Here is a 12,446-nt window from a genome sequence, read left to right on the forward strand (position 1 = left end):
GAAAGGGTGGTAGAATGATTGCTTGGAAGAACAGCTTGACCGCACTGAAGCCTTGAAGGGGAAATGATTATGCTTACAAATGGATGTCAGGCCTAAAATCCTTTCCTATTTGCCAAGATTTTCTAGACATGCATGTTAGTTGGAGAGGAGATGAGGGCTCTGCTGTAAGAGGGTTCTGCCACAACAAGATCTGCTATTCCTGTTTTAGAAAGCCAGGGATTATGATCTGTTTAATGAAGGGGGCTGTGCTGGCCTACAAACTGAAGTTGCCAGCTCTGGGTTGGGAAATGCCTGAAGATTTGGGGGTGGAGCCTGGGTTGGGGGAGGCAAGGGACCTCAGCAGGGTATGATACCATAGAATGCACCCTCCAAAGCAGCCATTTTCTCCAGGGGAACTGATCTCAGTAATCTGGAGATCAAGTGCAATAGCGGGAGATGATCACCAGTTGCCGGCTGTAGGTTGGCAATCCTAGATGGGGAGGTAGGGATTTTCAGTTTTGGGGGGAGGAGACTGGCATTCCTGACACTATGACATCACTTCCAGTGTGTCCCAGAAGTGATGTCTTTGCACCAGGGGGATGACACACTATAATGTTCACCCAGAACTCAGTGATAGAACCATAGAGTTAGCCAAATGCTAGAGTGTCGCCTGGGCACTTTCTTTTGCCACCCATCTGAGCAGTGATTGGTAACGGGAGCCGGGGATGGGAGATCTGGGAAGCCCTAGTAGGAAGGGATGCTGGTGTGGGTGGGGAGCAAAGGGCCTCGTGTTTAGCCCTTGTACCAAACTAGTAGTACCTCATGTAGGGAGGAGCCCCATTTCAGTGAATTTTCAGGGATCTGACCCTTGGACAGAGCTCCGATGCTTGTTTCTCACACTTTCCTCCTCTGGGCAGACAGACAAAGGGTACGCCTTTTCTCCTTTACCACGGCGGCATGGACTAAAGAAAGGCCGCAAAGGGGTATAAAAGGTCCCAATGTATGTGTAAATGTGGGTTTTCTCTGTCACATTATAAAATGAAACCTCGCCTTCTGCATAGTCCAGGAAGATCCCCACTCGAGTTGGCTTTGTGCCCAAAGGGAGAAGAGTTGGGCGGGAAATCAGGGCCTTGTATCGATCTCCGTTCCTGAGCCACAGTCTCCAGAACCCACTTTGGGGGGAAAAGATGGTTCCCTGCCCCTTCCTGCTCACAGATTCCCTACAGACACCCAGGTCCCACTCAGGGCTGTCCCCCACTTCCACCTCCCAGTAGTGCCTCCCTGAGGTGAATCTCTCAGCGCCCAGAACCAGGACATAAGTATCGAATCTCTCAGGATTGTCATCAAGCGGCAGCCCCAGCTGCGTCACTCCGTGTTTTACAGTCTTCTGATCCTCAGAGAGGGCAAGGCTGGGATGAGCTGTGGCTGGATCCAGAGATACATTCACTAAAGAAGGGGGAGAAAAGGAGACAGTTCTCTAAGGACAGGACTCTTAACAAAAATCCCTGAGAACTAGACAGAAGGAGAGGCCTGCTGGATCAGGCAAAACAGCCTTTCTAGCCCAGCATGCAGTTTCATGCAGGGGCCAAACCGATGCCCTCAGAAGCAGGGCATGGAGGCCAAAGCTAGGGCTGCCGGCTCTAGGTTGTGAAATACCTGGAGATTTTGGAGGGGGAGCCTGGGGAGGGTGGGGTGCGGGGAGTGGAGGGACATCAGCAGGCTATAATGCCTTCCTCCAAAGCAGCCATTTTCTCCAGGGGACCTGATCTCTATCTGGAGATCAATTGTAATAGCAGGTGCCTAAGGTGCCAAAAGGGCTGCGTTCGCTCAAGTGGTTAAGATGCTGAACTGCAGACCGGAAGCTCAGTAGTTCAGCACAGTTCGAGACCTGAGTGCCGCATAGGGTTGCCAAGTTGATCTTCGCCGGGAGCGGGGGGCTCCCGGCCGGCGTCTGGTGCGCGCGCATGCCGCACGCACGTCACCCGGAAGTGACGGGAGGATGCCGGGCACGCTGGGGGCGGGGCTACGGCCATACAAGGGAAAACCATAGAGTTTTCCCTTGTATGGCCGTGGTCTCGCCCCCAGTGCGCCCAGTGTCCTCCCATCACTTCCGGGTGACGCGCACATCGGGGAGGAGTTTCCCCCAGGGCCTGATCCAGTGGCGCTGGGTAACGGGCCTCTGGGGCGGGGGTTTCCCCGCCACCCGGGGGGACTTGGGTTCCTCATACGGGAAACCTTTACCTTACCTAAGGTGCCAAAACCCTAGCCCCCCACTCCCTCTGCCTCCTACTTACTAAAATTCTGAGGCATACTGCTTCAAACCATACCTCCAGTTCCTCTCTCCTCATCCAATTATGCAGGCTTTTAAAAATATCCCAGGGAAAGTGTTTTTGTATTTTCCCTTGGGATATATAGTTGGGGAACCTGAGTTCTGTCCAAACATTTCTACCAGCCAGGCAAATTTCAAAGCTGTCTTTCAAGTTATCCAGAGGGGTAAATGTGAATAATATTATCTTGTGAGAGGAATTAGGCACATTTAGGTCTTGATCCGGGGCCCAGATATGCATCTCCCAGCATGTCTGCTGCTCCTAACCCTGCTACCTGCTTTAGCAACTCTTTCCTGCATGAGCCAAGAAACAGCTTAAGGGGCTTTTTAAGCCTTCTTCTTCCTAGGCAAAGGAGGAGGGTGTGGGATGTTTTGTTGGGAAACTGGAAGGTGCTCTGCCTCTGATCTTGCTAGGTGATGCAAGAAGACCAGCACAGACAGCTTGCTCTTGGTGGGTTCTCTGCAGGCTGGATGAGTCGGTCAGAAATTCCAAAATCCACTGAGCACTTACCTTTGAACTCTGTTAGGATTTCAATAATGTCGATGCAAGGAATGTTATACACATGCTTCAGTTCAGTGGGAACAGCTTCTGTTTCCTGCACTGTCACATTTTCAGTCCTAGAAGAGTGACCCACAATACGTAATGATAACTGCAGTATAATTGCTTACCTAGTAGTGTGTGTATGCGGGGAGGGGGAGAGAGGATGTGTCTAAACTAAGGTTGCAAACTCTGGCTTGGGAAATTCCCGGAGATTTGGGGGTGGAGGCTGGGGAGCAGTGTTCCCTCTAAGCTGAGCTGGTGTGAGCTAGCTCACAGTTTTTTAGCCCCTGGGTCACACATTTTTGTCTTAGCTCAAGAAGGATGGCTCCAGAGCAAACTAATTTATGCAGTAGCCAAATAGCTCACTCACAACTTTAATGCTAGCGGCTCACAGAGTAGAATTTTTGCTCATAAGACTCCACAGCTTAGAGGGAGCACTGCTGGGGAGGGTTAGGGTTTGGGAAGAGAGGGTCCTTAGTGGGGTATGATGTCACACTCTCCAAAGCAGCCATTTTCTCCAGGGGGAACTGATCTCTGTCCTCTGGAGATCAGCTGGAAACCAGGAGATCTCCAGGCCCCTCCTGGATGTTGCCAACTTTAGTCCAAACTCTAAACTAATGCCAAATGCCATCAGTACATTAAATGATTGAACACCTGTGGGAAGCATAGTGCTACACACATAAATCTGATTGTTCTAGTTGTGTTCTTCTGCAAAATTTCCTGTTACGGGGTGGGAAGGTAGGTAGAATGCATGAGATATTGGGGTGGTATATAAGGGCAAATGGGGAAGGAAGGGAGGATTTTTAAAAAAAATCCGGGTTGTCGGTGACATTACTCCCAGGATTGTCTAGTAATCTAGTAGATTACTCCCATTCTGCAGATGCTTTATTGGCTGTCTGCCTGTTACCAGTTTCAGTTTAAGGTACTGGCTATCACATTCAAAGCCCTTCATGGCCTTGGCCCCTCTTATGTGCAGGACTGCCTCTCCCCCTCTGGTCCACCACAACAACTTTGCTTGAGTCAGCAGGGGCTCCTGCGGTTGCCAACCTGCAAATGGGCAAAACCAGCAACTGCCCGTATGCACGCTTTCTCTGTTGTGGCCCCCGCCTTGTGGAATGGCCTGCCCGAGGAGGCCAGGAAGGCTCCCGTTTTCCCCTGCCCTTCTGCAAACTGTGCAAAAGTGAACTATTCAAGAGGGTAGGTAATAGGGCTGCACTGCACAAAGTGGTTTTACAAACTTGCTTGGATAAGTGATGAAGGACTGTGGTCTACTGTGGTCTATACTTAGGGTTGCTATCCCCCTGATGGTGGGCAGTGTTACCCCCGCTTTTGGGTGGCCCAATCTGCCACTGGCCAGCAGGGGGAGCCCTGCCCCAAAGAGTCCCGTTGTGCCTGATGCGCACGTTGTGTGGGAAACGCTCTAGTGTTTGGCTATGGCTATGACCATAGAGTTTTTGGACAAATTCTAGAGCATCCCCTGCATGTCATGCCAGATGTGATGATGTCACTTCTGGATGACATCATCGAAGCATGCACCGGAAGCTCCCAGGACCCAGGTTGGAGACTTGCTGGCAGCTGGGTAAGACCTGGCAACACTATCTATACTGCTGTGCAGTGTTCCCTCTAAGCTGAGTTAGTGTGAGCTAGCTCACAGTTTTTTAGCCTCCAGCTCACACATTTTTGTCTTAGCTCAGGAAGGATGGCTCCAGAGCAAACTAATTTATGCAGTAGCCAAATCGCTTGCTCACAACTTTAATGCCAGTAGCTCACAAAGTAGGATTTTTGCTCACAAGACTCCACAGCTTAGAGGGAACATAGCCTGTGTACAGCTTACTGTAAGTAGGATCCTATTGATGTAATTTCTGTACTGCTTAATGTGTCATGTGAATACTTATGCTATGCTTCAGTTCCTTCTGGTGGCTCCAGACTCCTGATATTTCAATGCATTGGTTACTGAATGTCCCATTTTATGTGATTGCACTGGCTCACTATGTGGTATCTGCCTTGAGTCCCTGTGGGAAAGGCGAACTATAAATGATGTAAATAGTAAATAAATAAAAATAAATAGCAGCCTGAGTACAGCAGCTCTCCATAGACAATCTCTCCCTAGCACTTGCTACTTGAAACCCTTTAACTGGAGATGCCAGGGACTGAACCTAGGCCCTTCTGAATGCAAAGCAGATGTGCAGCCACTGAACCTCCCCAGCATTCTGTTTTCTGTGATAGGCGTCTCGGGTGGCTGACACAATACCACCTAGGGAAATTGCTGGAGATTTGAGGAAAGAGCTTGGGGGTGTTCGGGGACAGGGAAGAGCTCAGTGGGGATGTGATGCCACAGAGTAACTGAAGCTGCCATTTCCTTCAGGGAAAATGATCGCTGTAGTTTGAAAATCAGTTTTAAATCTAGAAGAACTCCAGGCTCCAACTTCACATTGGTAACCCTAGCAGCTGCTGGGAAACCTACAAGAAGGGTAGAAAGGTAACAGCCCTCTCCTTTGCTGTTTTGCCCAAGCTTCTGGTAATTGGAGGTATTCTGCCTCTGAACATGGAGGTTCCATTCAGCCATCAGCGCTAAATAGCCATGGTTGTACCTCTTTTCCCTGAATTTGTCTAATCCCCCATTTAAGGTCATTTATACCTATGTCGATCATCACCCTTTTAGGGTTGTCAAGTGGGCTGAAGAAATAATGTCCTGCCCCTTTAACAGAAACTGAATGGGAGTTATTAGCAGGTGATGATCTTTAGCTCCATGAGCTGAAAATTTTCAGCTACCCATTTCTGCACATGAAGCCTCTGTTAGAGGAGGTGGAGGAGAAAGAGAAGAAGAAGAGGAGGAGGTTGGATTTCTCAGAGCGTCTAGCAATCCCATTCCCTTTCTCTCCCCACAATAAACACCCTGTGAGGTAGGTGGGGCTGAGAGAGCTCTGAGAGAACTGCCTGTGAGGGAACAGCTCTGAGAACTTCTAACTGATCCAAGGTCACACCAGCAGCTGCACATGGAGGAGTGGGGAATCAAAGCCCCCCCAGATTAGAGTCCATGCTTCTGACCACTACACCAAACTGGCTCTCTTAAAGGGGCAGGACATTTTTCTCCAAGCTTTTTGACAACCCTCAGCCTTTGGGATAGGGCGGGATATAAATGTAAATATAAATAAAAAATAAATAAATAAGATACTTCATGACAATGGAGTCTGTAAATGAACTATGTGTTGCCTGAAGAAATATTCTACCTTAAACTTAATGCCACTCAGTTATAAGGGTGCAGATTTCCAAATCATCCTCTCACATCAACTGGATGCTATTACATTTGCAAGCTCTGTAAGATGGAAGGAACTGAAAAAATTACCTGCTCAATGTGTTTTCCACATCCTAAGAAGGAGACAGAAAGAGACATGAATAGTTTTAAAGGGTTTTACATTTGTTCCCCTCTTGCTTATCTGTTATCAGCTATACAATGGATGAAAAGTTAACATATTTCCAGTTTTAAAATCGTTTAACTATTTTTGCTAAAATTTTCACCCAGTTGAGTGTTGTTAAGGGCTGCTTCCACACTGGAGACCATTCTCACTGTAGCTCTTATTGCCACTGCAAATGCAGAGGCTTTGCAGCAGCAACATCACGTCTACACTGCAGTTGCCCCCACACTTTCCTTGACTCAGCCTCTGTGGCTGCCATTTTCCCCTGCAACCAATTTTAAAATTGAAAACTGACAAGTTGCTACAGTGGTGTAATGTTATGATCTCTTTCCATGATCTACTAGCTCCTCTGAATTGCCACCTTTCATTCAAAATAAAGTCTCTAACCCTTCTCATACAAGGGATGCACATTTCCCTTTATACCTCTGCAACAAAAAGGGCTACACATTCTGTTTTTAAAATGAAAGTTGGAGATACCCAGGAGCTCGTAATGTTGTTTACATGCAGCACTGAAATCCTTTTTTTTTTTTTGCACTGGGGATGCTGCCATTTGCCTCCTCTCTAATCCCCCTTTCAAGTCAATACCAGCAGTGAACTAAGCCACGAGTAGCTCCTTTTAAACATTCCCCCCATCGTTTTCATTTTTTTTTTAATTCAGCAATCTGAGACTTGTGGTATCACTCATGCTACTTGTTAAAAAAAACCCAAAACACCGAGGAGAAAAATAATCAATGGTGCTTGTACACCAATGAAGGGGGGAGGATGGTGGAAGGTGCAGGGTGGGTGGAACAACCTCTATGTGGGCAGGGGACTGAACTTCGAGAGGCGGCGAAAGGTTCCATGAATGGCTAACCCAACTGTATCTTGTGTTCATTCACAATTCAGTCCTATGGATTTCCATGGGACTGACTCCCAGACAAGAGCTGCAGCCTTGAGGTCTCTCTCTCACCTTGAGAAGCTCGCCTGCAGATTGTCGGCTCTTCTCCTTCACTTCTGTGACCAGCTGCTTAAGGGCAGAGCTCTGTTTGGAGAGCTGCTCCAGATTGCAGTGAAGCTTCTTCAGGGTCTCTCGCTCCTCCTTCTTCAGCCTCTTCAGGAGTCGTTCCTCTTCCTCAGACAGGAAGGTATGAAGCTTGTAAAACTCGCTCTCAATTCGCTCTTTCTGTCTGTGAACTTCATCCTTCATCAGGGAAGGGGCAAAGAAATTCAACAAGACAGCCACAGGGGGATTAGGTGTATTCCCAGAGGAGGAGGAGATCTATATCAGTGGTTTATTTACTTACTTCATTTGTACACGGCCTCTCTCCCCACTGGGGACCCAAAATGGCTTACATCATTCTCCTCTCCGCCATTTTATCATCACACCCACCCTGTGAGGTAGGCTAGGTTGTGAATTTGAACGTGGGCCTTCCAGATCCTAGAATAACACTCTTAACATCTATTCAAACAGAGCCAGTTTGGTGTAGTGGTTAAGTGCGCGGACTCTAATCTGGGAGAACCAGGTTTGATTCCCCACTCCTCCATTTCCACATGCTGGATGACCTTGGGCAAGCCATAGTTCTGGCACAGCTGTTCTTGAAAAAGCAGTTTCTGTTAAGAGCTCTCTCAGCCCCACCTACCTCACAGGGTGTCTGTTGTGGGGAGGGGAGGGGAAGGGAAAGGAGTTTGTAAGCCGCTCTGAGACTCCCTTGGGTAGTGAAGGGCAGGGTATAAATCCAATCTCCTCTTCTATTTATTCATGTGTGCTAAATGGAACCTCCATGTTCAGTGTGATGGGGGGCACAAACAATTGGTAAGAGGGCATTTACCATCATGCCCTACTTGTGGATTTTCCTGACTCATCTGATTCACTGCTGTTGAAAGCAGGATGCCAGACTAGAAGGACCCCTTGACTTGATAACGGCAGTGCTTTTCTTATTTTTATGCCGCCTTTCGAGGGAACCTGCCCGAGACAGTTTACAAAATAAAACATGATACAAACAAAACACTAAAATTTAGTAGTTAGAACCCAGCATTAAAAACCCAGTCACAGTCTACAAACATCGACCCTAAAACTAGAACACCAAGCAGGTTTGCAGTTTTCAGACCTAAAACACACTAAATGAGTGTTAAAAGACCAACCCCTTAATTAAATGCCTGGGGGAATAGAAACATTTTGGCCTGGTCCCTAAGGGAGGACAATAGAAGCACCAGGTGAACCTCAAAGGGAAAAAGCATTCCACAAGCAAGGTGCCACTACTAAAAAAGCCCTGTCTCTGGTTGCTACCCGCCTCACATCTGAAGGCAGGGGGCACAGAGAACAGGGCTTGTGAGGCAGATCTTAGCTGGTTGGTTGGAGAACTTGGGAGAAGGCAGTCCTTCAAGTACCCTGGCCCCATACTATTTAGGAATTTAAAGCAGGGGGTGTCAAACCTATGGCCCACGGGCCAGAACCGGCCTGTCCAGCTCTTTAATCTGGCCTGGGAGTGGGGCTCTCTTCTCTCCCCCCTCCCCTGCCCATCCTTGCTGTTCTGAGCTTGAGCTGCCTTGGAGTATAAAGAGCAGAGGGCAGGGCTGCCTCTGAGAGCTGGAAGCAGAGGGTAGGGCTGCCAAACTTCCCAGCCACCACTCCTGGCCTCCGTAGTCCTCACAGGTAAGAACTTTGGGGGGGGGGGTCCTTCTGCTGTGATCCTTGTGCTTCTTTTTTATTTTAAGAATTGCTTTGCAAAATCCCACTATTCCCCCACCTTTCCGATTTAGGCAGGCCCATTTTAAAGGTGGGGGGGAGGTTTGGGACCCGCCAGGTTTACAATATAGAGTTCTGCAAACTCAAGGGACTCCAGTTTTGCAGAGAAATATTAGTTTTAACGCACACCCCTTCCTAATGTGGAGCTCCAGTGGAATAATAGCAGATCAAGTGCTGAAGAGGACAGCTGAAATTATTATCTCAAGCCACCCTGCAAAGAAAACTAGAGACTCACTGAAGCCCAAGTCTGAGTATCTCCCTGGGGGGAAACTGTGTCTTTGTTGTGAAATGGCTGGGTAGGATTGATCTAACTGGCCCAAGGTTTTTATATAGATATTTAAATATTGTTGCCATCTCCAGGTTTGAATGCTAGGCTCAAGTAACTGCAAATGAATGCTTTCAAACTCTCTCCCAGACCTTTTGAGAGGCCCAAGGAAGCAAGTTATGGGATCAGATTAACAACCCCCCTCAGGCAACCCGTGTTCTGCCTGCTTCCAGCTGAGGGAGCTGGTCCTTGGAGACTCGCGAAAGGGCACCTGCCTTCCACTCCGCTGTTTTCTTCCCTTCCTGGTATTTCAGCTTCAGAGCCTTCTCCAGGTGTTGTTCTAGCAGAGGCACAGCCCGTTGCAGTTTGCTCTGGAAGGACAGGAAAATGCATTCATTTATGAGAGCCAGCACAGGGCAGCGGAAGGTTGGCCTATCAGACCAGGACTTGAGAGACCCATCTTCAAATCCCCATTCTGCCATGACGTTCACTGGGTGATTTAGGGTCAGTCTCTCTCTCATCACGGGGTTACCCTGAGCACCTCGGGGGGCGGGGGCGGGGGAAGCAAGGTGGAAAAGGCGGCAGATGACTTTCCAGCCTTCCCTCTTCACCCCCAAAGCCCAGCATTGTGCTCAGTCTGATATGCAGCTTTTCTGGTAAGTTTCGGAGAGCACCAGCAGGGCCAACAGTGTCATAGATCAAGGCAGGGCTATTTTTGGGCAGGAACGCACAGGAACGGAGTTCCGGCTGGCTCCCAAGTTGGCCACGCTCAGCAGGAACTCATTAGCATAATAGGCCACACCCAACAGCAGAAACTCATTAGGATTGGCTACATTAGGGGTGTGTGGCCTAACATGCAAAGGAGTTCCTGCTACAAAAAAAGCCCTGGGTTTGGACAACAAACAAGGTAAACAGAATAAGAAGCAAAAGGTGGGTGTGGCTGGATGACCACACTTCAGGTAACATGGGGGTGCGGCCTAATGCGCTAATGAGCTGTGCTGTTTGGGGTGTAGCCCAATATGCTAATGAGTTCCTGGAGTTGGGTGTGGCCTATTATGCTAATGAGTTCCTGCTGGGCTTTTTCTACAAAAAGAGCCCTGGATCTAGGGATGCTCCGCTTCACAGATGGCCCATCTAGGGTTGCCAGCAGAAGGGCTGAAAACACCCAGGGCCTTTCGGGGGCACAGTACGGTTGATACCCTCCAGGTGGTGGCTGGAGATCTCCTGCTGTTACCATTGATCTCCAGGCAATAGAGATCAGTTCACCTGGAGGAAAACGACCGCTTTGGAACTGCAATGTTCCCTCTAAGTTGTGGAGTTTTGTGAGCAAAAATTCTACTTTGTGAGCTACTGGCATTAAAGTTGTGAGCGAGCAATTTGGCTGCTGAATAAATTAGTTTGCTCTGGAGCCATCCTTCCTGAGCTAAGGCAAAAATGTGTAAGCTGGAGGCTAAAAAACTGTGAGCTAGCTCACACTGACTCAGCTTAGAGGGAACACTGTTTGGAAGGTGGACTTTATGGAATTATACCCCACTGAAGTCCTGCCCCTCCCCAAACTCCACCCTCCTCAGGCTCCACTCCCAGATCTCCAGGTATTTCTCAACCCGGAGCTGGCAACCCTAGGTACTAGGTAATGCCCCCATGGCACTCCCCACCGTTTCTCCAGCTGCTGCACCAGTCAGCAGTGAGCAGTGGGCCTCCACTATTTTGTCCATTGCAGTTCAATTCAGCACCATTTTTAGGCTCACAATAGATTTATTGATTTACTTCATTTATACTCTCCTTTTCTCCTCAAGAGGAACTCATAGCCTAAAATGTTCTCCTTGTTGGAAGTTCCAGGTGCAATGTCAGATCTCCAGACTTTGTGGCAAGAGAGACTAGATAGCTAGATAGGCACACTGACCTTTCTTCCAGTGTTTACTCCTCTACCACTATCCCCTTTGATATATAGACTGTCTTCTCAGGGACAATTTCCTTCTTTCCATTCACTCTCTCTGATGATGACGAACTCTCTCCCTGCATGCACCAAGAGGGACAACATGCTGCCCTCTCTTGGAACCATGAGACAGATGGCTCTCTTGACACCTGCTTCCATTCTTGGCTAGTTAGTACTCTATCCTGCTCTACTATTTCCTATCAAAAGTGTACTTCTCAAATAAAGAGGGAAGTAGTTCTTTGTTAAACTTGCAACATGGCTCTGTGTAGCTTTGTAAGCTGGGTAACCTGGTAAAGTAATGCTGCTGTGTTTGTAGCTTTATTTAAGCACTCTGCTAACTAGTAGTAACTGGACTAACCACACCAGTTAACCCCCAAAGGCTATGGGCCCAGCATGCTTCTGAATCAAAGCCTCAGGTGGTTGCAATTCATCTTGAAGACACACTGGAACGATTTTGGGCTCTAAGAACACTTTTGTAGAAGTATGCCTCACTGAATAAAATGGGCCTTCTTTCTGAGTAAACATGCTCAGCATTGCTTCCTGGACCATGGATCTCCCACACTCACAACTGTTTTGATCCTAAATTTCTGCAGAAGTATTTTATCCTATTCATTTCTATTGAATATTGCATCGGTCTGCTCAAAAGCAGCTTGCAATGGCAAATAAAGCATGAATGGAGGGTCTCCAGCTTCTACCGGTATGTGTTCTGAACTGAAGTTCCCGTAGGGTTGCCAGTTCCGGGTTGGGAAATACATGGAGATTTTTGGAGTGGCGCCTGAGGAGGGCAGAGTTTGGGGAGGGAAGGGACTTCAATAGGGGTATAATGCCATAATGCCCACCTTCCAAAGGAAGCCTCGGGTTCGCCACGGGAGCTCTACGCTTCCCAGATGTGGTGCTGTGATCGCGCCCGGAAAATCCGCCTATCTTCCGTCTCTGTAGCGTGGCTAATGCTCCCTGTGGCCGCAGCCATAGTACTCGTATGCAGGTCATCCCACATGTGAGACTTCAGAGAGACCACAAAGAAAACAACTTGCTTACCTGTAACTGATAAACTTTTAATTGTCATTGTGCAAGCACACAACCTGTCTCTGTCTTTTGAAGAAGAGAAGAAGAGATTGGGTTTATACCCCGCCCTTCACTTGGAGTCTCAGAGCGGCTTACAAACTCCTTTCCCTTCCCCTCCCCACAACAGACACCCTGTGAGGTGGGTGGGGCTGAGAGAACTCTGATACAAACTGCTCTTTTTCAAGGACAGCTG

The 12,446-nt window shown here is 48.3% G+C and overlaps 1 protein-coding gene across 1 annotated transcript in view; it reads right to left on the minus strand.

Annotated features, from left to right (window-relative positions):
• Nucleotides 1-832: 832 nt before the first annotated feature.
• LOC107112494 (E3 ubiquitin-protein ligase TRIM39-like) overlaps nucleotides 833-12,446 on the minus strand; it is a 25,383-nt gene continuing 13,769 nt past the window's right edge. The window contains exons 3-7 of the mRNA XM_015413672.1: nucleotides 9,528-9,623; nucleotides 7,212-7,520; nucleotides 6,193-6,215; nucleotides 2,817-2,923; nucleotides 833-1,425 (exon numbers count right to left, since the gene is read on the minus strand). Coding sequence (XP_015269158.1) covers nucleotides 833-1,425; nucleotides 2,817-2,923; nucleotides 6,193-6,215; nucleotides 7,212-7,520; nucleotides 9,528-9,623 — 1,128 coding nt within the window. The remainder of the gene's footprint in view (nucleotides 1,426-2,816; nucleotides 2,924-6,192; nucleotides 6,216-7,211; nucleotides 7,521-9,527; nucleotides 9,624-12,446) is intronic.

This window comes from Gekko japonicus, unplaced genomic scaffold, assembly GCF_001447785.1.
Source record: "Gekko japonicus isolate JY-2015 unplaced genomic scaffold, Gekko_japonicus_V1.1 scaffold204, whole genome shotgun sequence".
NCBI lineage: Eukaryota > Metazoa > Chordata > Lepidosauria > Squamata > Gekkonidae > Gekko > Gekko japonicus.